Here is a 25,197-nt window from a genome sequence, read left to right on the forward strand (position 1 = left end):
TACAGGTGCTATTCTGGCTGTCAGGATGAAGCCATTCTTTTCTACTTACATTACAGTCACATTTGAAGAAACTGATGGAACAGCTCGTAAATTGGTCTCATCACAGTCAACCTCTAAACCTCGGCAAAGACATTGCATGGGCACAGAACCGACCACTGAATAAGAAGGAAGTTGTAAGGAATGGGGATAGCGAGGGACCAGGAAGAGGAGGGTAATGAAAAGAAAGAAATGAAAAGCTATGAGAAAATTATTTAGTACAAAAGTATGTTTTACCCAAGCAATATGGGCAATGCTTTAAATTAAGGTTACAAAGTTTGCTTTTAATTTAATGTTAAAATGATGCTACAACATTAAGATAAAACAGACACATTTACCAGCCCATTCATTTCTGTAAATAGCAGACTGCTCTTTTCCATTTGTTGCAAAATGACTGATGTCATCTGCTTTTACTCACTTAAGGTGAGTGGTTATGTTCAGAGGTGATATGATAGTGGATGATGGGCTTTAATGTCCATATTAAAGCTGCTATTTAAGACCAAAGTATGAATAGCATAATCAAACTCTTAAGGGAAGACTAAGTTATTTTTAACTAGTGAGAAAGAGAACTAAACATGAACCATAGTGTTGGTAGAATTCTTTTTTTGTTTTTTCCTGGAAAATTCAGGAGTTCTTTAAAGGATTTTTTTTTTTTTTTATGATCTTCTTTTGGCTTATGTAGGGATGTAAGGTTGTCTAAAAAGTCATTTATGGGAGTGAACTTTTTTTATGCATAGCCAACCATTCTATTCTCACTGCTAATGTTGGGGAGAGGGAGAATTGGACGTTGGCCTTTGGCCATCTTGTGGGGCTGCAGTCATAGTCTTAAAGATGTGATCCCATAGTTCTAAAGTCTACTAGAGACTTGCATGTGTGATGTGTTCATATAGCTCAATAGTAGAATAAGATTGTTATTCCATATAATAGAGTGTGATTCCTGCTGCTGTGGGGAATGGTTGATGAACAAGAGTTATGAAAAGTGCTTTCCCTTTACATTTACTTTGAAACCCTGACCTGAATAGCAGAGGTTACCGACTCATGTCTACAGGGCACTGGTAAAACAGGTGTTGGCCTTATCCAGATGTCCCAGTGGACCTGCTTCTCCTGTTGCCATATTAGGATAGGAACATGTATAGCCAAGTCAACCAACTTTCTCAAAGAAGCCAGAAATACAATGTTGTGTTGATGATTACCTATTTGAAAAATGAGAATTGCCAACTCAAAATATTTTAAAACATCACGGAACAAACAAAACTTTCTATGAGAATTTTCTGCTGGTAGGCTTCTAGTATATGATCTTTACAGTCAAGCTTCCACAGAGCAGAAAAGTGTCTTATGGCAAAGAAGAGATTTCTGTGACAAAGCTGGTGGATGACTAGTAATGTGCACAGTTGAGTAGTAAATGGGACTTTGACCTAGTAAATATCTCTTTGCTCAGCTATGGGGTGACAGGTGTTCTTCCTCTCCTCCCAAATAACTCTCCTGACTATTTTTCAGGGTTATAAGAGATCAAAATCATAACTTAGGATTTGTGTTTTTTGTAAACAGAGTCTCCGCCAAGAACTTTTAAACAGTTTTATGGTTGTAAGTAACCATTTTGGCTATGGATCTCTGAAGCTGAAAACTGATTGTGTCTCCAGTTATAAGCCACGTCTAACTTGAGTGTTGTGGGGAAGGAAGGGTGTGGATTGGGAGAAGGATGAAGGGTTTGAGCGTGAGACTAGGAAGGGTAAAAATGGAGGTAGTGAAATTAACACTACTTCCAATGTATTTTTTCTGTTTATATTGACGGAGTTAAGATAATTCATACATGTTGATTAACAAGGGTTACCTGTAATAAGGAAAAATGAAAAAATAACACCTAAATATCCAACATCAAAAGAATGATTAAGCACATTATTTCACTTAAAAATATATTATATAGTATTTTAAAAAACAGCTTGTAACAGCATGGATACCTGCTTATGCTAAAATGCTAAGTGAAAATATGATAAAAATGGTTTGTACAGGAAATTTCAACAATGTTAAAATAAAAAAGATTAATAATGCACCAACAAGTTAATGCCGGTAGCCTCTGAGTGATGAAATTATGGTTGAGTAAACAAACAATTCTAAATCTTTGTCCTTTCCATATCCCTCAAGTTTAAACTTTAATAATACATTGATTAATGATAGATATATTTTCCAAGATATTATTCTTGAGAGGTGACTTTATAAAAGCCAATTCCTCACACTCTTACACCCAGCCAAAAATTATTATAAGCCATTCTCAGTTTAATTTCCAATAAATCCTTCTAATAATCATTTACATAAGGTAGTACAAAAGGAACTTAAAGTTTCACCCCCAAATTTACACTACTCTTTCCATTCTGTTCCATACTGCTTTTATGCTTGCAAAAGACATTTAGTTATTTATTACCACCGCATTCTGAACTATCTTTATAAGAACTCTAATTGAAGATTATATATTTGTTTTTTATTAAAAACTGATAAAAAAAATTTTTTTTTGGTATATCATTTACTGTGTAGCTCCATTCTTCCTATGTAGTTATACTTAAGGACACACTTCTCCCAGAGTTCAGAATTAGGCAAAAAGTTATCTCTCTTGCTGACTTGATCTGTTTTTTCCCTCATTTGTTTGTCTTTGCTTTACAAGCTGGACTATAAAAGTTATGTAACCCATTATCGTCCTTCTTTAGCCTGATGACTACAAAATTCAGAACTAAGCCTTGGAAACAGATACTGAACTTTTCTCAGTGAGGATTTCCTTCTATAATTTTTCTTCCCATTCACTGTTGAATTTTTGTCTTATATGGTATATTAATGACTTAAGTCTGTTAGCAGCCACATTTTTATTGTAAACTGCATAAAATCCATTTAGGAATAAGGAGATACAGAAAGATTCAATTAAAATTTAAGAAATGGAAATTTCTTAATTTTTAAATTTAAGATATGAAAAGAAAAGGTAATACAACAAAACAAGAAAAAAACCCCTGTGTTTTGAGATAACATGGCATAATCGTTTAATTTTTTTGCGTTGTATTAGCAGGTAAATTACACCTGTTACATTTTTTCTTTCCCAGAAGGATTTAGGGATCAAATAATTTGGTCTCTGTGAGAAAATGTGAGGCTGAGACAGATTGCTGAGTAGCCTGTGTGTTTACAGGATGGATGTACATGTCTTTAAATTGGGGACTGTTAGTATTTTTTATTAATCTCATTTGAATATTGAAGACAAAAAAATTAAACCTTTTTTAAAAAGCTTGACTTTACAATTTGTGATAGAACATAAAGGAAAAATTATAGTAAGGCCCACCTCTCCCTCACTATTTAACCAAGGTTTTGTAAAACTAGGACCAAAATTGTAGCTCTAAGGCACAAAATTACATTTCCATAATTTATTAGAAAAAACAAAATTTATTAAAAGGAGTTGTTTACAAGGTCTTCCTGTTCTAAAGTATCACAGTCAGTCCTGAGATTGTACCCTCCCACCACCCCTTCAGTGTTTTTGGAGGTTTTCAGTATGTGACTAAGCATAGCAGGTTATAATTAATGAGGTTTTTTGTAGTTCTAAAGTAGCTTTTTCACTTGCAGACATTAAAATGCGAACAGCTCCTCTGCTCTTCCTTTTCTACAATTTCCTTGGTATCAGAGCCTATGATTGTGAAAAAGGGACATAAAGTAGTAATCTTGGATGATGGACATTAATTTTGTTCACAATATCTAGCATGATATATTGCCTTTATCCTTAAGATCCTTGAGTCACTTTTAAATAAAATCCCCAAATTAAGGCTGCATGTATAATAGAGTTTGCTCTTAGAAGACTATAGCTAACCTTTTCAAACAAATATGTTGGATCCAACTTTTGAAAACATGGTATCTTTTTATGAACTCATGGAAAAGGAGACTCAATCCTTTTGATTACTTACAGCATTCCGATGTTTGTGTCTCAAAGGGATATGGGGAAGTCATTCTGTAGTAACTGACGAAATACTTGTCAAATTGCAAAGACCATCCATTATTGTCTCCTAAAATAAAAATCAGAGGGCAGAAAAGTTTAAGAAAACAGAAAGAATCTGGTGTGTTGGGAAAAATAGTTCTTCTCTTTAAAAGAAACAAGAGATTCTCAGACTTAGTAAGATAAACATCATCTGGGAGCTTGTTGACAATGTAAATTTCTGGCTCCCCCACCCAGAGGTCCTGATTTTATAGGTCTGAGATGTGTCCCCAAGTCTCCACTATGGGCACTGTAGGTGCCTCTTCTGTAGGTGAGTCTTCTGCAAGTAGTATTTGAACCACATTTAAAGAAACAGTACTTTCTTAAGTACTGAAATACAGCACACTGTTCCTAGATTATTAGTTATGATTCCTTCAATCTTCTTCTGTCATTTAAATTGATGTTGGAGGTGTGTTGACATGGATAGACAGTCATGGCTGTTAAAGAAAAGAAGAAAAAAATAACATGCTCAGCAAGATTGCATTCCTTTTTTTTTTTTTTTTTTTTTTTAAAGGGCACTATGGTGTCAGGGATGGTTTTAAGAGGAATTCTCCTCTGGATGGGGAGGGGAAGGAGCAAGATGGTGGAGGAGTACGAGACCTAAATATCATCAAGTCCCAGGAGTTCAGATAGATAGTTATCAAAGCATTCTGAACACCTACAAACTCAATAGGAGATCAAAGAGAAAAAGAGCGGCAATTCTAGGAACAGAAAAGCAACCACTTTCTGGAAGATAGGACATGGGGAGAGGCGATATACAGGAAGATAAATTGCAGGGGGAGGGGGTGGCTCCCGGGAAGCAGTGGAGCACAAAATCAGAACTTTTAGAAGTCTACTCCACGGAGGGATGTCACTCCAGAGGCTAAGCCGGGGGTGCAGCCCTTGTGCGGACAGTGTGGTCTCACGATGCATGGGGTCACAAAAACACCAGGGGTGTCTGAGTGTTGCAGAACCCCCAGGTATCAAAGCAGGGAATCCAGCCACAGAGACAGAGCTGAGGAGTGGGCTCTCAGCTCGGGGTTACCTTAAACCCTGATCTGAGGCAAAGTCAGGCCACTGCTCTTGGAGCAGAGACCATACAAGTGGCAGATCCAGGGAGACCACTTCCTTCTGTGGGAGGAGTGGCATGGGAGCACGCTGCAGGAGTCTGCTGGGTTTGAAAGCTCCAAATGGGGCTATATGCCAGAGATAGAAACGTTCAGTCACAGGCTGGGTGATGGGTGAGCACTCCTATTCCATCCCTTCATCATGTTTATCCTTATTTTTGACTATATATATATATATATATATATATATATATATATATATGAAAGTTTTTCTTTCTTTAAAATTTGGGGAGGCAGTTTCTTCTAAAAGACCAAAATACACCCAAAATCAAATGTGTGGCCCTATTCTATTCACCAGTCTATGAATGGCCCTGTTCTATTCACTATTTTTTTCTCCTTTCTTCTCCCCTCAGTTTTGGGTCTCTTCTTATTTGGATATTGTATAATTTTCTGGGGTCATTGTTACCTTTTTAGTATTTCTTATCTGGATAAAGTGACAACGTGGAAAAACTCACCTCAAAAAAAAAAAAAAAAAGAACAAGAGGAAGTACTGATGGCTAGGGACCTATTCAATATAGACATTAACAAGATGTCAGAACTAGAGTTTATTTAGAATGACAATTATCAAGGTCCTAGGTAGGCTCAAAAAGAGCATTGGAGATACTAGAGAATTCCTTTTTGGAGAAATAAAGTCCCTTTCCAGATAAATAAAAGAACTAAAATCTAACCAATTTGAAATAAAAAAAGCTTTTAATGAGGTACAATAAAAAATGGAGGCTCTTGGGGTGCCTGGTTGGCTCAGTAGGTTAAGCCTCTGCCTTTCATTCGGTCTCAGGGTCCTGGGATCAAGCCCCACATCGGGCTCTCTGCTCACTGGGGAGCCTACTTTCCCCTTTCTCTCTGCCTGCTTCTCTGCCTACTTTTGATCTCTCTGTCAAATAAATAAATAAAATCGTAAAAAAAAAAAACCGGAGGCTTGTGGTGCCTGGGTGGCTCAGTGGGTTAAAGCCTCTGCCTTCAGCTCAGGTCATGATCCCAGGGTCCTGGGATAGAGCCCCACATCGGGCTCTCTGCTCAGCAGGGAACCTGCTTTCTCCTCTCTCTCTCTGCCTGCCTCTCTGCCTACTTGTGATCTCTGTCAAATAAATAAATAAAATTAAAACAAAACAAAACAAAATGGAGGCTCTTACTGCTAGGATAAATGAGGCATAAGAGAGAATTAGTGATATAGACCAAAGGATGGAGCATAAAGAAGCTGAGAAAAAGAGAGATAAACAACTGCTAGACCATGAGGGGAAAACTAGGGAGATAAATGATACCATAAGATGAAATAATATTAGAATAGTTGGGATCCCTAAAGAAGAAGAAAGAGAGAGAGGGGCAGAAGGTATCTTGGAGCAAATTATAGTAGAGAATTTCCCTAATTTGGCAAAGGGAATAAGCATCAAAATCCAGGAAACACAGAGAATACCCCTCAAAATTAAGAAAAATGGGTCAAGACCCCGTCATCTAAGAGTAAAATTTAAAAGTCTCAGTCACAAAGAGAAAATCCTGAAAATAGTTTGGGACAAGAGATCTGTAACATAAAACTGTAGAACTATTAGATTGGGAGCAGACCTATCCACAGAGATCTGGCAGGCCAGAAAGGACTGGCATGATATATTCAGAGCACTAAATGAGAAAAATATGCAACCAGGAATACTATCATTGAAAATGGAAGGAGAGATAAAAAGCTTCCAGGACAAACAAAAATTTAAAGAATTTTTAATTCTTTTACAGTCCTACAGGAAATATTGAAAGGGGTCCTTTAAGCAAAGACCCTAAAAGTAACAGATGAGAAAGGAACAGAGGCTATATACAGTAACAGTCACCTTACAGGCAATAGAATAGCACTAAATTCTTATCTTTCAATAGTTACCCTGAATGTAAATGGTCTAAATGCCCCAATCAAAAAAAACCCAGGGTATCAGAATGGATAAAAAAAAATAAGACCCATCAATATGCTGTCTGCAATAAACTCATTTTAGACCCAAAGATACCTCCAGATTTAAAGTGAGGGGGTGGAAAACAATTTACCACACTAATGGACATCAAAAGAAAGCTGGGGTGGACATCCTTTGATCAGGTCAAGTAGATTTTAGGCTGAAGACTATAATAAGAGGTGAGGAAAGACACTATATCATACCTAAAGGGTCTGTCCAACAAGAAGGTCTAATAATTTTTAATATCTATGCCCCTAACACGGGGGCAGCCAATTATATAAATCAATTAATATAAAAATCAAAGAAATGCATTGACAATAAAACAATAATGGTAGGGGACTTTAACACCCTCTTACTGAAATGGACAGATCATCTAAGTAAAAGATCAACAAGGAAATAAAATCTTTAAATGACACACTGGACCAGATGGACATCACAGATATATTCAGAACATTTCATCCCAAAGCAACAGAATACACATTCTTCTCTAGTCCACATGGAACATTCTTCAGAATAGATCACATCCTGGGTCACAAATCAGGTCTCAACCGGTACCAAAATATTGGGATCATTCCCTGCATATTGTCAGACCACAATGCTCTGAAGCTAGAACCCAAAATCAAGAGGAAATTTGGAAAAAACTCAAATACATCGAGGTTAAAGAGCATCCTACTAAAGAATAAATGGGTCAACCAGGAAATTAAAGAAGAATTGAAAAAAATCATGGAAACAGATGATAATAGAAACACAACTGTTCAAAATGTTTGGGACACAGCAAAGGTGGTCCTGAGAGGAAAGTATACAGCAATACAAACGTTACAAAGAAGTAAGAAAGGTCTCAAGTACACAGCCTAACCCTACACCTAAAGGAGCTGGAGAAAGAACAGCAAAAAAAGCCTAAACCCAGCAGGAGAAGAGAAATCATAAAGATCAGAGCAGAATTCAATGAAATTGAAACCAAAAGGAGAGTAGAACAAATCAACGAAACTAGGAGCTGGTTCTTTGAAAGAATTAATAAGATTGATAAACTCCTGGCCAGACTTATCAAAAAGAAAAGAGAAAGGACCCAAATTAATAAAATCATGGATGAAAGAGAAGACATCATAACCAACACCAGAGAAATACAAACAATTATAAGTACATATTATGAGCAACTATACACCAGAAAATTTGATAATCTGGAAAAAATGGATGCTTCCCTAGAGACATATAAACTACCACACCTGAACCAGGAAGACATAGAAAACCTGAATAGACCCATAACCAGTAAGGAGATTGAAGCAGTCATCAAAAATCTCCCAACAAACAAGAGCCCAGGGCCAGAGGGCTTCCCAGGGGAATTCTACCAAATATTTAAAGAAAAACTAATACCTGTTCCGAAACTGTTCCAAAAAATAGAAATGGAAGGAAAACTTCCTAACTCATTTTATGAGCCAGCATTACCTTGATCTCCAAACCAAAGATCCCTTCAAAAAGGAGAATTACAGAGCAATATCCTTGATGAACACGGATGCAAAAATTCTCATCAAAATACTAGCCAATTGGATCCAATAGTACATTAAAAGGACTATTTACCACGAACAAGTGGGATTTATTCCTGGGCTGCAAGGTTGGTTCAGCATCCACAAATCAATCAGTGTGATACAATACATTAATGAAAGAAAGAACAAGAACCATTTGATCCTCTCAATAGAAGCTGAGAAAGCATTTGAGAAAGTACAGCATCCTTTCTTGAGATCACAACTCTTCAAAGTGTAGGGATAGAGGGCACATACCTCAATATCATCAAAGACATCTATGAAAAACCCACAGTGAATATCATTCTCAATGGGGAAAAACTGAGAGCTTTTTCCCTAAGGTCAGGAACATGGCACAGATGTCCACGATCATCACTGGTATTCAACGTAGTACTAGAAGTCTTAGCCTCAGCAATCAGACAACAAAAAGAAATAAAAAGCATCTGATTCAGCAGAGAAGAAGTCAAACTCTCACTCTTTGCAGATGATATGATACTTTATGTGGAAAACCCAAAAGCTGCACTCCAAAACTGCTAGAACTGCTAGTGTCAGGATATAAAATCAGTGCACAGAAATCAATTGCATTTCTATACACCACAGAAAGACAGAAGAAAGAGAAATTAAGGAGTTGATCCCATTGCACCCCAATACACAAGATACTTAGGAATAAACCTAACCAAAGACACAAAGGATCTGTACTCAGAAAACCATAAAGTACTCATGAAAGAAATTGAGAAAGACACAAAGAAATGGAAAAAATGTTCCATGCTCATGGATTGGAAGAACAAATACTGTGAAAATATCTATGCTACCTAGAACAATCTACACATTTAGGTCAATCCTTATCAAAATACCATCAATTTTTTTCAAAGAAATGGAACAAATAATCCTAAAATTTATATGGAACCAGAAAAGACCCTGAATATCCAGAGGAATGTTGAAAAAGAAACCAAAGTTGAAAGCATCACAATTCCAGACTTCAAACTCTATTACAAGGCTGTCATCATCAAGACAGTATGGTACTGGCACAAAAGCAGACCAATAGGTCAATGGAACAGAATAGAGAGTGCAGAAATAGACCCTCAACTCTATGGTCCACTAATCTTTGACAAAGCAGGAAAGAATGGCCAATGGGGAAAAAAGACAGTCTCTTTAACAAATGGTGTTGAAAAAATTTGACAGCCACATCCAGAAGAATGAAACTGGACCATTTCCTTATATCACACACAAAAATAGACTCAAAATGGATGAAAGACCTCAATGTGAGATTGGAATCCATCAAATTCCTTGAGGAGGACATAGGTAGCAACCTTTTCGACCTGAGACACAGCAACTTCTTCCTAGAAATATTGCCAAAAGCAAGGCAAGCAAGGGCAAAATGAACTATTGGGACTTCATCAAGATCAAAAGCTTTTGCTCAGCAGAGGAAAGGGTCAACAAAACCAAAAGACAACCAACAGAATGGGAGAAGATATTTGCAAATGACATATCAGATAAAGGGCTAGTGTCCAAAATCTATGAAGAACTTATCAAACTCAACATACAAAGAACAAATAATCCAATCAAGAAATGGGCAGAAGACATGAGTAGACATTTCTAAAAAGAAGACATCCAGATGGCCAATAGACACATGAAAAAGCGCTCCATATCACTCGGCATCAGGGAAATACAAATCAAAATCACAGTGAGGTACCACCTCACACCAGTCAAATGGTTAAAATTAACAAGTCAGGACATGAAAGATATTGGTGAGGATGCAAGCTGGTGCAGCCACTCAGGAAAACAGCATAAAATTGCCTCAAAAAGTTGAAAATATCAACTGTATGACCCAGCAATCGCACTACTAGGTATTTACCGTAAAGATACAAATGTAGTGATCCAAAGGGGCACATGCACTCGAATGTTTATAGCAGCAATGTCCACAATAGCCAAACTATGGAAAGAACCTAGATGTCCATCAATAGATAACTGGATAGGGGCGCCTGGGTGGCTCAGTGGGTTGGGCCTCTACCTTCGGCTCGGGTCATGATCCCAGGGGCCTGGGATCGAGTCCCGCATGGGGCTCTCTGCTCAGCGGGGAGCCTGCTTCTCCTCATCTCTCTCTCTGTCTGTCTCTCTGCCTATTTGTGATCTCTCTCTCTGTCAAATAAATAAATAAAATCTTTAAAAAAAATAGATAACTGAATAAAGAAGAAGTTTTTTATATATATATATATATACATATATATATATATTTCAAAAAATGAAATCTTGCCATTTGCAACGACTTGGATGGAACTAGAGGGTATTATGCTAAGTGAAATTAGTCAATCAGAGAAAGACAATTATCATATGGTCTCTCTGATTTGAAGAATTTGAGAGGCAGGGTTGGGGGTCGTGGGGGTTAGGGAAGGAAAAAAATGAAACATGATGGGACGAGGGAGGGAGAAAAACCATAAGAGACTCTTATAGAATCTCAGGAAATAAACTGAGGGTTGCTGGGGGTTGGGTGGGAGGGATTGGGAGGCTGGGTTATGGACATTGGGGAGGGTATGTGCTATGGTGAGTGCTGTGAATTTTGTAAGACTGATGATTCACAGATCTGTACCCCTCAAGCAAATAATATATTAGATGTCAATAAAAATAAATAAATGAATAAATAAGTTAAAAAAATAAAAAAGTAAAAAAAAAATAAAAAAAGACAAATTCTCCTCTGAATGCTTTCATATTTTCTCATCCAAATTTCCCGATTTTGATATTAAACTCCTGTATCATTTAAAAACCCTCAAAATAGTAAAAGTCTTTCTCTTGAGAGAAAGAAAGAAAATAATTTTTGTTCACAGAATTCCTTATGACCTTTTAGTTATTTTTATACATAAGGGAAAATGAAACCAATCACATGATAAAATAGACTATGAATGGGGGTGTAGGGACAGCTTCTCTGGAGGTCTTTGCAGATGGCACAAGCCTTTACCTTACTGGGAGAGTTCAAGTGTGATCCTTTCCAGAGATTCTAAAATTTTTTGGTAATGTTGTCAGGACTCTTTAAGGATGCATAAACATATGAGTGGTTGATAAAAACTATAAAGTTTATCCTGTTTTTATAAACTAGTGTTAAATCTAGCTTTGATTTTTTTTTTTTTTTAAGATTTCATTTATTCATTTGGGAGAGAGAGAGAGAGAGAGACAGAGATAGCAACAAAGATAGAGAGAGCAGGAGTGGGGAGGAAAGGGAGAAGCAGGCTCCCTGTTGAGCAAAGAGTCCAACTCTGGGTTTGGTCCCAAGATCCTGGAATTCTGACCTGAGGGGAAGGCAGATGCTTAACTGACTTGAGCCACACAGGTGTCCCAAATCTAGCACTGATTTTATAAATTATTTCTACCATAGATATGTAATTCAAATCTGAGACTTGAATGCAGATATTAGAACTTTTTTTTTTTAAAAGATTTTATTTATTTATTTGACAGAGAGAGATCACAAGTAGGCAGAGAGGCAGGCAGAGAGAGAGAGAGGAGGAAACAGGCTCCCTGCCGAGCAGAGAGCCCGATGTGGGACTCGATCCCAGGACCCTGAGATCATGACCTGAGCCGAAGGCAGCGGCTTAACCCACTGAGCCACCCAGGCGCCCAGATATTAGAACTTTGTATAGTTGCATGGATTTGATGACATTGTCTAGATCATATCCATGGTTCCAACTCTGATCAGAGGACTTCCAAATTACAGCTCCAGCCTGCACTTTTTCTACTGTGATAATACATGCTCAGTTTACTACGGGCATCTCAAATTCAACATTTCTAAAATGCAACTCATTATATTTTTCTATATAATCTTGTTACTCCTCCTAAATTATCTGAATTGGTGAATGGTCTCCACAATCTATCACACTGCCTGAAACTGAAAGGTTAAATTTCTGGGAATTTGCTCATGTCTGATGAAATATAATTTGTATGATTTCTCCTCTTCTCCTGGTAATTTTCTTATTTTTTCACACTCATTAATGCCTCCATGAAGATCATCTTTGGAAAAGGAAATGCATAGTACCATAAATGCTATTTATACTTGTAAAATTAGACTTCCTTTTATAAAGAAATCCCAGGAAAAGTGAAAAATTGGAGAGATTATTTAAACATTGTTTTTAAAATATTCTCCTTCCTTTAGCATGCTTCATTAGTTTTAAAACTCTTTATTTTGTCTGACTTTATTAATTTCATTTATTAATATATTGTAATATATAATTATATTATATATTATATATAGTTAATGTATAATTATAATATATATTTTAATAATATATAATTATTATATAAAATAATTTATTTGTTAAGTATATAATTATCTATTTATTTAAAACTCTTTATTTTATCTAATTTTTTTTTGTCTGATTTGTCTGACTTCAAAATAAAGGTAGCAAAGTAATAGAATGGTATCTCAATTCAGAGGGAGATAAGCGATGGCCCTTAAGTTTATCAACCACAGACGTCAGCATGAGATCCCAGCTTGGTACCAGTAACTAGGTGGCCAGGAACAACATCTTACAAACAGCAAATACCAGCCATCAAATACCAAGGAACCAGTTCAAGGTGCCTCCCCAGCCTCTCCCATGATGAGGATGACATTTCAGGCAGAGAAACAGGAAGAAGGGAGGAAATTGGAAAGATTGAGCTTGTATAGACAAATAGAGACAAGTTATTGAGACCAGGGTGGATTTTTTGCAGTTTGATCCTCCTCTTTCTATAGTGGGTTTAGAATGCTTTTGTGTTCTTTGGAAGTTGGTAATTTAAATCTATGTTTTCCAGAACTCGAGCAGCTAGGGTTCTTGTTACAGATAAGTTTCTACCATTTGGATGCATGCAAGTGAGACTGGAAGTTTGAGATACCGGTCCTGTGGGTATCTAGCATGAGCTGGCGCAGTTACTGAAGCCAGGCTCAGCGTTCATTTTTCACAGGTAAATAGATGACTAGCACTAGAGAAACACTCGTGACTAGTGGCAACAGCAGCAGATGCTTCCTGATCTTGAACTTGGAATGATTGTGGTTTTTTTCCCCATTCCTGACTCCTGCTTCTATAGCCTTTACAACTCTACGAACACCTTCTTCTTTGTATGAAATCTCTTTTTCTTAAGGGCTCCCTCTGCAAACCCCAATCTAGAGTGGTTTCTGTTTCCTTCTCCCAGAGGGGATTGCGGATAACAGACTCTCAAGGATGGAAACATTGAATTGATGATCTGACCTGGCTGGTTTTGAAGATAAAGGCAATACTGTTACTATCAGAAAATAGGACTCTCAAAGGTTATGGAACACTGTGACAAAGAAGTTACTTAAATGATCACTTATGGCTTCTTCATGACATGCTTCTTAGAAGGCTACACTCTGGCACAGTTGTTCTTATGGTAAATCATTAGAATGAAACTGGGGAATTTCAAGGGTTTTGTAATAAGACAGCTATGGAGATGTCCTGGAGAGATTAATGCAAGGAAATGAGAAGCCCAGAGTTTAACACTATTAGTTCAAAAAAGTTCAAAGAATCAGGGATCTTCCATGACCACTCTAAGATAATCTAATCTCTTGTGATCTCAGAGTTGATGTAACCTCAAATCAGATAGAATCTGATGCAATGGGTTACCAAGGTTACAGTAGAAGCCCAATTCCTGTGTTGTTATCTCCTTTAAGTGAACATCAGGATGCTGATTTGGGAGGAGAGAGACCCTTTGAACTGTAAAGAGACATTTAAATGTGTGGAGTTGAATTTGAATACTCCAAATCCCAACCCCATGCAACCTCTCCCATCAGCATAAGCAGCTCCCATCCTTGGTCCCATGACTGTAGTTGGAGACATGTTAGTTACTTTACTTGAGGTAAACAACTTGTGATGTCTCTCCAGGTCCCACATTTTGAGCTTCTTCTTTGACTCCCAGCCTATTATAAACACACCACAGGAGCCAAGCATAAGTTGTACTTAAAAAAATGAAGATTGACATACCAAAAGATTTTGCTTGGGAGCAAATGGGAGACTTGCTGACGCTCACTCTTATAGCCTTACTGGGAATTTTCTAAGTATATGATTTCTGTTCAACATACCTATAATGGGAACTGTTTTATGTGTTAAACCCTGATACAGAGACTGTTTGAATTATTGGATTAAAATATGGTTTAAGTGTGACTGGACATTTACAGCATTTGGGGAGCTTAAGTGGCACCTCATGAGTGATGCCAAAGTAGTGCATTTTTTCTGAAACTCTGAGCTTCAGTGTAGTTGACTTTTGTGGTTTTGCTACAGAAATGACACTTTTCAACATTTTTCTGCATCTCCCATGTGGGTTCTGTGGACAAAGTCATGAGCCTTACAAAAAAAAATATACTACTCTTCTGGGCATCAGAACTATTTGTATTGCTTCTCAGCCTTTTGGCTAAGATTAAGTGCAGAATTTTCTATTTGTTTCCTTGGCTGTCAGGTTTTGGTTTGTGACATTGTCTTATCCCCTTTTCCTGGTCTGGCTGTGTTTATTGGCTTTTTGGCAAGTTTTTACTTTTAAAAACTTGGTTCATATCTTTGGGTATAAGAAAGGAAAATTCTGTGAGAGATTTGATTCCCCCATTTTATTTATTTATTTATTTATTTTTTAAAGATTTTTTATTTTTTTATTTGACAGACGAGATCACAGAGAAGCAGGCAGAGAGAGAGGAGAAGCAGGCTCCCTGCTGAGCAGAGAGCCCGATGTGGGGCTCGATCCCAGGACCCTGGGATCATGACCTGAGCTGAAGGCAGAGGCTTTAACCCACTGAGCCACCCAGGTGCCCCTTATTTATTTATTTTTAACGTAAAAAGGATTTTACTTATTTATTTGTCAGAGAGAGAGAGAGAGAGTGCAAACAGGGGGAGCAGCAGGCAGAAGGAGAAGCAGGCTCCTAGTTGAGCAAGGAGCCTGTTGCGGAAGTTGATTCCAGGATCCTGGGATCATGACCTGAGCTGAAGGGAGACGCTTAATTGACTGAGCCACTGATTCCCCCTTTTTAACAGAGAAACTGAGTATCAGCACTTAGCACTAAGAAAACTTGTACTTAGCAATTACCTTAGGTACTTTATTTTGTCCACATAAATCTCTTTGATCATTATTGTCATCTCCATTTATAGATGGAAAACTGCTTCTAAGAAGTTGAAGTGTAACAGATTACTAAAAATTACTGAGGAGTGAAAATAATAAAATTATTTTCATATTCTCTTTTCTAGGCCAAATACATGATTTATCAGTTGATAGTCTACCTATAGAATTCCAACTTTTGTGTGATGTCGGCTTTAAATACCTAGTTATTGCTGTTTATTACCTATTTTTCTGTTTTCTATTTCATTTCCTTCATCGAGGCTCTTACATCAGAATTGTATGAACTATACAAAAATTCATTAAAATAACAACCAGAAATAGTTATCAACTGGAATCTATGTCCATTGCTATTGTTACTTATGGAATCAGTGAAAGCATTGTAAATCATTAAAATATTACTAAAAATTAATTTAAAAACAAATTAATTTTCACATGATTTTTTTTTTACACATTTATAAATGTTATAGATAAAACAAGTAAGATAAATCATTTGGCTCTGGATATGTTGAGACAGTAATTATTTTTATAAGCAAGTTTGTTATGTATCTACAGAGCAAGGGACGCAGTGGTTTGCAAAGGTCTGAAGACTTTCTCCTTGCAGCCTGCCAGCGCCTTATTGGCTTTGTAGGAGGAGGATGTACACACCCCATGTTCAAGTTCATGTCCCTGACACGTGGCCCAGACCTCAGAAAACAGCCATGGAAATCAGGTGAGGTGACAGCATTCCAGAACACAGGGCTGTTTCTGTGGTTAGTGTTTCACTGCTGTGAGGAAATTTATGAGATCAGGGGTTGGGCCAGTGCCAGTAGATGTTGATTTTCGTTCCCTCTGGTTCTTTTTTTTTTTTTTTAAAGATTTTATTTATTTATTTGACAGAGATCACAAGTAAGCAGAGAGAGAGGAGGAAGCAGGCTCCCTATTCAGGCAGGGCTCTATCCCAGGACCCTGAGATCATGACCTGAGCCTAAGGCAGAGGCTTTTACCCACTGAGCCACCCACGTGCTCCTCATTCCCTCTGGTTCTTAGCAAGCCCTGTATTAAACTGAACTTTAACAAATGAACTATTTAATGTGCTGCTGCTTTTTTTTTTTTTTTTTTTTTTTTTTTAACCATTAACTGATAGTGCAGTGCTTAAAATCCCAGGCTTAGGGCCCTGGGCTAATCCTTTGTCCCTCACCACTGCTCTCTATTTTAAGAGGTTCACTGTATATGGCCTTGGTTGCAACATTTTGGTCAAACAAATTCACACTGTGTAGTTTTTGATGCTGTTTCTCTTTTCCCTTTTCCTTCCTTTCTTCCTTCGTTTCTTTCTTTTTAGATTTATTTAGTTGAGGTGCCTGGGTGGCTCAGTTAGTGAACATATGCCTTCAGCCCAGGTCATGATCCTGTTGGGATGGGATCAAGCTCCACCTTGGGCTGTTCAGTGGGGAACCTGTTTCTCCTTCTGCCTCTGCTGCCCCCCTTGCTTTTGCTCTCTCACTCTCTCTCTCTGACAAATAAATAAATAAAATCTTGAAAAAAATAGATTTATTTATTTATTCTAGAGAGAGAAGAGGGAGAGAGAGAGGAAAGAGAGGTGGGAGTGGGGGCAGGGAAGGACAGGGATAGGCAGACAAACAGACTGCCCTCTGAGTGCTGAGCCCTAGGCAGGCCTCAGTCCCAATACCTGAGATCATGACCTGAGCAGAAACCAAGAGCTGGACATTTACCTGACTGAGCAACCCAGGAGCCCCTCTTTTCTTCTTCTTAATCCTATTCCTCTTCTCTCCCTGTCTACCTTATTGTACCTCAACACAACACAAACACATGTATGTACACACAGAGTGAAAAAAAAAAAAAAAAGAAAAAGGAGGAGAAGAGAGATGATATCAGGATAGATGCTGGGAATTTTTGAATGCAGAAAGAAACAGGACAAAACTGCTTATACTTCCCCAAGATAGAACATATCTTTTCCGGGGAGATCTCTTTTTCAACACAACATCTTCAAACACACAAGCCTTTTAGTAATTAGCTTCTACCCTCCTTTCCGCCTTCCTAAAGCATTTGCTTCTTCCCACCCACTACTTCCTCCCACCAGAAGGCAGGAACATAGAACATAGGAAGTGTAGCCAAAATTGCAAAGTTGGAAATTTAACATTTTTAAGAAAACAGCTTTTGGTATATGTGTTTCTATATTTTAATTCCTTCATTTTTAAGGATGTCTGGGGCAGTCCGCAGAATGGTTTTTCACACTTGAGTAATGATCCCACTGAAGTTTGATTCTCTGACTTCTCTTGAGGTATTGCAGGGTAGTGTAATAACACTGTCCCCAAAGAACAGTGTGGTAGGGATTACGGGGCCCTATGTGTTGGTATTGCTGCATGAGTAGCAATGATGACAGATATATATGTTTACTAAAAAAGTGATTTTTCTACTAAAAAAATGGTGTAATGATGCTAGTGTTAAAAAGGAGACACCAGGCCCCAAATGGTATCACTGGTGCTAATCCCCCACATCAGCAAATGGAAGACTTAATACTTAACCTAAATGCAGTCTGAATGCCCTAGGAATGTGACCTTGAACCAGCCAACCTGAAATTTCCGGGTCAGCCCTAGGAGGTAATCTGCTGATAAACCCCTTCTGTTTCTCTTAGGAGGGCATCCTTGCCTAAAACAATGCATTCTTTGTTAATAATTTCCCTTTTTTGGTTCCCTCTATGCCTTTAGAAACATTTTCTTTTCTTTTCTTTTTTAAGATTTAAGATTTTATTTATTTAGTTGAGAAAGAGAGAAAACAGGAGCAGAGGAGAACGGCAGAGGGAGAGGGAGAGGGACCTGGGGTTGGGGAGCAGGGAGAAGTGGATTCCCCACTGAACGGGCAGCCTGATGTGGGGCTGGATGTGGGGCTGGATGTGGGGCTGGACACAGGGCTGGATACAGGGCTGGTTATGGGACTCGATCCCAGAACCTGGGGATCATGACCTGAGCCAAAGGCAGATGCCTAATGACGGAACCAGGCGCCCTAGAAACGTTTTCTTTTCTACAGCTCAACAGAGCTTCTTTCTACCTACGAGTTTGGATGCTGCTTGATTCATGAATTGTTAAATAAAGCCAATTTGATCCATTTATTCGGTTGAATATTTGTTATTTAACATAGTGTGGATAAAAATTAATGACACAGACCAAGAAAAATCTGGTGGCACATGCTGCCTGGGCCAGTAGGTATTTGCTGAGTGAATGAATGAATGAATGAATGAATGAGGTTCTATCCTCAAACACACTTCAGAGAAAACCCAGTCTCTTCTTCTACAATAAAATTTGGGAACTGGGGCATTTACTGAAAACACAGTTTTCCAGGCTCTTCTACTGGACATTCTGATTTATCTGGTCAGTACAGGTCAGTATTAGCACTAAATAAGATTAATGCAAATGGTCCCTCATTTAAGGGCACTTTGCTTCTATCTGTCTTATTATACTAACTATAATCTGCTTCATACTATGCTTATTTATATGTGTATTTTATCTCCTTATGGGAGTATAGTAGGAAATAATATTACAAACTTCACACATTTTTAAATATACTTCAGTGACTTTAGAGGTACTTTTAACATATTTAAAATGTGGCACAGGAAATATTAAAACATTATTTCACTTGCACCAAGTATTTGTTATAATTTAGTTTTATGGAAAAGTAGATTACACATTAGTTAGAATTCCCAACAAAGGCACCTCCCCTGCCCATGCTCTCAGATTCTCCTGGCATGGGGTGCAGGACAGGGGTGGGAGTTCAGGGGATGAGGTCTGGATGCTAATCAAAAGGTCCAAGTTTCTTTTCTTTCTTCTCTCTCTTCTTGAAAATATGTTTTTATTTATTTTAAGTAGGCTCCATCCCCAACGTGGGGCTTGAACTCATGACCCCGAGATCAAGAGTCACATACCAACTGGGCAAGCCCCAGGTCAAGTTTCTTGAATACATTAATTTGCTATGGTGTTGTATTAGGCTTCCCTCTAATAATTTCCTGGGATTCTCCATGAGAAGAGAGCTCTGTGGTGAAATATGTTTGGAAATGCTGTGTCCTATATCGGCATTTAGGATTAATAGTGCGTGTTGGCATGAGGAAAGGAGAAGGCAGGCGTTAAAAAAGTATCTTGAATTTTGTTGAATTCTTGTTATAAGATGCCATACATTTTGGAAAGTGTTTGCTTTTGCATTTGCACAAGAAAGAGTATGCCTAGATCACTGGTTTTGGAAATGTAGTTCCATGACCGGCAGCATCCGCTTCACTTAGGGACTTGGAAGAAAGGGAAATTCTTGAGTCTCATTCCGGAGGCATTGAATCGGAAACTGGAGATGGGGCTGAGCCCTGTAGGTTTTAAGAAGCTTGATCTGCTGAAGCTTGAAAACCACTGCTCTGCACTCATTAATCACTTTCTAAGTGTTCCAAATACAGCAATAAAATTGTCTGTACATCGGGAAGTGAATCATTTCAAAATGTTAATGAGTGTGATGTTCATCTGCTGTTACATTGTTAACAATGCAGATTTCTGGACTCACCTACAAGGTCAGCATTTCACTCAGAACTCTCACGCCTCTCACCAGCCCCCGGGGACAGTGCTGCAGTTAGTTCTGAGAGCTGGCTTCCCAGAGTTCCCACAGATTTGCAGTTCCCACAGTTCAGCACTGAACTCCTGGGTACTTTTGATATTTGGATTTTGAATAATCAAAAGTTAAGGGACTTGAGTCTGAGAGGAGGTCAGCAAAAGGAGGATATAAGGATGCTGCTCTGAACAGTCTTCCTCTTTTATTAAAATGAAGGCGTGGGGTGCCTGGGTGGCTCAGTGGGTTAAAGCCTCTGCCTTCGGCTCAGGTCATGATCCAAGGGTCCTGGAATGGAGCCCAGCATTGGGCTCTCTGCTAGGTGGGGATCCTGCTTCCTCCTCTCTCTCTGCCTGCCTCTCTGCCTGCTTGTGATCTCTGTCTGTCAAATAAATAAATAAAATCTTAAAAAAAAAAATGAAGGCATAAGTACTATGGGTTACAGAGCATACCTGCTGATTGATGAATGAATGAATAATTTTAAAGTCTGGATTTACATAAAGTGAGCATTCTGGATTCTTAGACATTTACTCAATTCTCAGCATCCATTCTTGGCACATAAGGAGAATCTTTTTCTCAGAAAGTAATGATCCCCAATGTAAATGTGCCCTGGGCCATTAGAATAAACCTCTGGACTCCGGCTGGCCAGGCAGAGCAGTTCTCCCAGCTAACTATGTGACAATAGTAGCTTGCTGGACAGAATGCATTAACCTCTTCGTAGGGCCTTAATGTCTTTGGAGGCAACTCTGAAGAAATTAAGGGGTGTAATATTACCCTGGGCCCATTTTAAAGGAAATTAATGCACTTGAAGAAACTGTCCTTTGTGGCCTATCTACTAGGAAGTGTCCTGAGATGGAAGTCTTGATGAAGCTAACCCAAACAGTGCTAAGCATTGTTGGATAAACAAACTTGAGGTTAAATTGAGGTTTGTCAGGACGCCTGTGTGGCTCAGTCAGTTAAGTGTCTGCCTTCAGCTCAGGTCATCATTCCAGGGCCCTGGGATCAAGTCCTGCGTTGGGCTTCTTGCTCAGCAGGGAACCTGCTTCCTCTTTTGCCTGCCACCTTGCTTGTGCCCTTTCTGTTCTCTTTCTCTGACAAATAAATAAAATCTTAAAAAAAAAATGAGGTTTGTTGAGCAAAGGGGAAAAAGAAAAAAGAGAGAGAGGGGGCAAACCAAGAAACAGACTCTTGACTCTAGAGAACAAATTGATGGTTCCCAGAGGGGAGGTGGGGGGGGGATGGGTGAAATAGGTGATGGGGATTCAGGAGGGCACTTGCTGTGATGGGCACTGGGTATTGTATGGAAGTGTTGAATCGCAGGTGTTGTATACCTGAAACTAATAGCACACTGTATGCTAACTAACTAGAATTTAAATAAATGCTTAAAAAAATAAACTGAGGTTTGTCTGTATGGAAAAGTCAAAGGTTCAGCTACTTAGGTATTTCCAATGTTATTTTGAGAATGAGAAATAGAAAACCAGGTATTCTTTTTTTTTTTTTTTTTAAAGATTTTATTCATCCACTTGACAGAGAGATCACAAGTAGGCAGAGCGGCAGGCAGAGAGAGAGAGAGAGAGAAGGAAGCAGGCTCCCCACTGAGCAGAGAGCCCAACGTGGGACTCGATCACAGGACCCTGAGATCATGACCTGAGCCGAAGGCAGCGGCTTAACCCACTGAGCCATGCAGGCGCCCCGAAAACCAGGTATTCTTGAACATACAATGCATGGTTATGTATTAACACATACTCATTATCCATGTCATTTTTTCTCTTGCGTTTTTAACCTTAAAAAAGGTTAGCCACCAACTTTAAATGGAATATTCTAAAATAAGCTAAGTTCTACATGCTTGGCATTGCCATCATTTTGACAACTGGATGAAGACCTGTATTTAGGAAATGAAGGAATATTTGATGTTCCAGAATTTTCAATTCAGGCCCAATTAAAAATTAAAGGAGTCCTTGAATACACTTTAAACATTCTTAAAATCTTTTTAAAATTTTAAAAATATATGTCATCACCATCACACTCATAAATAAATTACTGTATATCTAATTCTCATAGGTTAGGAAGCACGAAGCCAGTGACAGGAAAATATTTTGGGGTATTAACAAAGTTTTCCTTCCCTTGAATTTTTTGCATTCTCTGTCCTTTTTCCTACGGCAGGAAGCTAAAATTTTCCACTTTCATTACCTTGGGGAAAGGGCAAGCAGAAGTTTTCAGATAACGAAAGGAGTCAAATTCTAAGCATTCAATTTTCAAAGGCCTATATTTGAGGGTTGAGATTTGGAAAAACAAAAAAAGAAGGGTGGGATTTGCTGTTCCTCATCTGCACAGGATACCTGGGCGAGAGAGGGAGAGAATGGAAGGGTCTTCTTGCCCTTACTTTTCCCTAGGCAGCAGAAGCTGGGGGAAACCAGAAACTCTTTACCTTCATTATGTCTGCAAAGACCTTATTTCCAAATAGGGTCACATTCTGAGGTTGTAGGTGGACATAAATTTTTAGTAGTTACTAGCCTACTATAACACTCAAAATGTATTAGAAGAGATTTCTATTTCCCCTGTGGATTATAGAAATACTAACATGGAAACAGAATAGCAAACGTCTTCACCATTTTTCCTGTAGACATCCTTGTCCTCTGCTAAAGTGAGGAATGGTCAAAGAAGGAGTCTACAGAGGGGCGACATCAGACCTCGGGTCTTTATGGTAGAGTAATTCAACTGGGCCCCGACAGGGGGATGAGGTCGGTGGACATAACTTCAGTGGGGAGTCCTCTTTGTATGACCATCTGCTTATAATACAAAAGAAGGACGGCAAGCAACTTTCTAATCTGGAAATGCAGAGTGCTTTTTAAATAAGAATGTAGAGATAGTGAATAAATGCTATAGTATCTGAGAATTTTATTCTACTTTAATATTTAATTTTTACTACTGAGTTAGCACTCCACTTAAAATGGACATAAATGATTTCTCAGTGAGGGTCCTCACCTTTTTGTAATCCAGTTCCCTCAGTGTTTACCCAGATGTATTCTCCCAAGTATCTGAGAGTTTTAGCTGAAAAAGTGAAAGGTCCCCCTTTTTTTGGTTTGTTATTCTTGCAACAAATACTGCTCTAATGATTCTTTAAGACTTTTTTTTTTAAAATTTTTTTGGTCTCTAGCCTGTTTGATTGCATCTGTGACGGTTCTAAGAAGAAAAATGGTTTAGTGATACATGGCAAAAGCATATGAAAATTGTATGAGAATTATATCAAATGGTATAATATAACTCAGGGAAAAAATTATTCATTTCCATGTTGAAGTTTATAAAGTCAGGCTCAAAGTTATAAAAATGGTACAACTGATTTTTACAAATATATGACAAATGTTTTGTTCCCTGTGTCCAGGAGCTCTAAAAAATAGTAAATATTTCCTTGAAAGATATATCAAACAAGAGACAGATGAAAAGGGGGGGGAGCTGCTGGCGCTTGGTTGGCTTGGTTATTAAGCAGCTGCCTTTGGCTCAGGTCATGATCCCGGGGTCCTGGGATCTGTTTCCACATAGGGCTCCCTGCTCGGTGGGGAGCCTGCTTTTCCCTCTCCAGCACCCCTGTGCTTGTGTTTTTTCCCTTGCTATCTCTCTCTGTTATAAATAAAAATAAAATATTAAAAAATTTTGTATTGCCCAAATATTTTAGAAAGAAAGGGATTTTTGTGAATGCAACGGAAAATTTTAAATCTATTGCTTTTGTTCACAGTGTCCATGAAAAATGTTCACTGAGTAGATGTGTTATTCTTTTTATACTGAGACATTTAATTTTATTTTTGTATTTAGTAAGTTATTCCATTATCAAGAAATTATTTCTTAAAAGAAAACTGGGAATTCAATAGTCAAATCAGAGTGCTTCTTTAAAATGCCTGTGATAATACAAATGTTTTATTTTTTTCCTAAATATATTTAGTTCATATTCCAGCTCAATATGTGGGGAATCAGTTAAATTTATTTAGTGGTGCTTTTTTTTTTTTTTTTTTGGTAACTGCTAAATTTTATTACTACTATTTTGATTGGACTTACTTTTCCTCTTTAATAGTTATCATTGGTGTCAATGTTAAGTAGTTTAGAGGCATATTTTTGGATATATTTTAAAAGATCTAATTAAGGAAAAGTCACCACCTTCCATTACAAGAAGATTTTTTATTTGGCAATATACTGTTAAGTCGTAAATGATCCCCCTGAAAATAATTTTAGCTGTGGATTTTTCTTTTACTTATATGTTAAGATACTGTATTTTATGTGATCATAAATATACTTAATGCTGTTTATTCAAATATGCACGAGTTTTACATATTCTGAAAACCAACTTTCTGACTTGATTTAATTAGCATTAAACAGAATATAAACATGAATATCTTAAAAACTAACAGCCAGGGGAATACAAATACTATAAAATGAGAAGAAAAATAAAAAACCCATGGCTGGTGAAGGAATTCAGTAATAAGATGCAAAAGAAATAACTGCATTTCATCATTTTTATCACCAGAGTCCTAAAGGTGGTGGTAAAATTTTGTTACCTTTCGTGGGATGTTTCAGCCTACTCACTCATGGACAGCAACAATGTGTCAGCTGACCATTGTTGAGGTTTTGACCAGAGTTCAATTTTTTTTTTAATTTTTCTTTTTTTAAAAAAAATATTTTATTTATTTATTTGACAGAGAGAGAGAGATCACAAGCAGGCAGAGCATCAGGTGGAGAGAGAGAGGGGGAAACAGGTTCTCCCCTGAGCAGAGAGCCTGATGCGGTGCTCTATCCCAAAACCCTGAGATCATGACCTGGGCCGAAGGCAGAGGCTTAACCCATTGAGCCACCCAGGTGCCCCTTTTTTTGGTATTTCTAGATGACTGCAACAAAAAACAGTGTTAGAGTTTCTTATGGAAATGAACACATTTGGTAATAATGATTTTCGTTTGTTAGCAAGTGAGCACGCTGGC

The 25,197-nt window shown here is 37.9% G+C and overlaps 1 protein-coding gene across 5 annotated transcripts in view; it reads right to left on the reverse strand.

The window, feature by feature from the left end:
- The window catches only part of RXFP1 (relaxin family peptide receptor 1), a 100,142-nt gene that overhangs the window by 37,275 nt on the left and 37,670 nt on the right, over positions 1-25,197 (reverse strand). For 4 of the 5 annotated variants that reach the window (XM_032332674.1, XM_032332677.1, XM_032332676.1 and 1 more), the window contains 2 exons: positions 3,966-4,064; positions 50-155 (listed from right to left, as the gene is read on the reverse strand). In XM_032332674.1, the coding sequence (XP_032188565.1) occupies positions 50-155; positions 3,966-4,064 (205 nt within the window). Of the gene's footprint in view, positions 1-49; positions 156-3,965; positions 4,065-25,197 lie in introns of those variants that run through there. The other variant, XM_032332678.1, reaches the window with a different exon arrangement.

This window comes from Mustela erminea, chromosome 2 (assembly GCF_009829155.1).
Source record: "Mustela erminea isolate mMusErm1 chromosome 2, mMusErm1.Pri, whole genome shotgun sequence".
Lineage (NCBI taxonomy): Eukaryota > Metazoa > Chordata > Mammalia > Carnivora > Mustelidae > Mustela > Mustela erminea.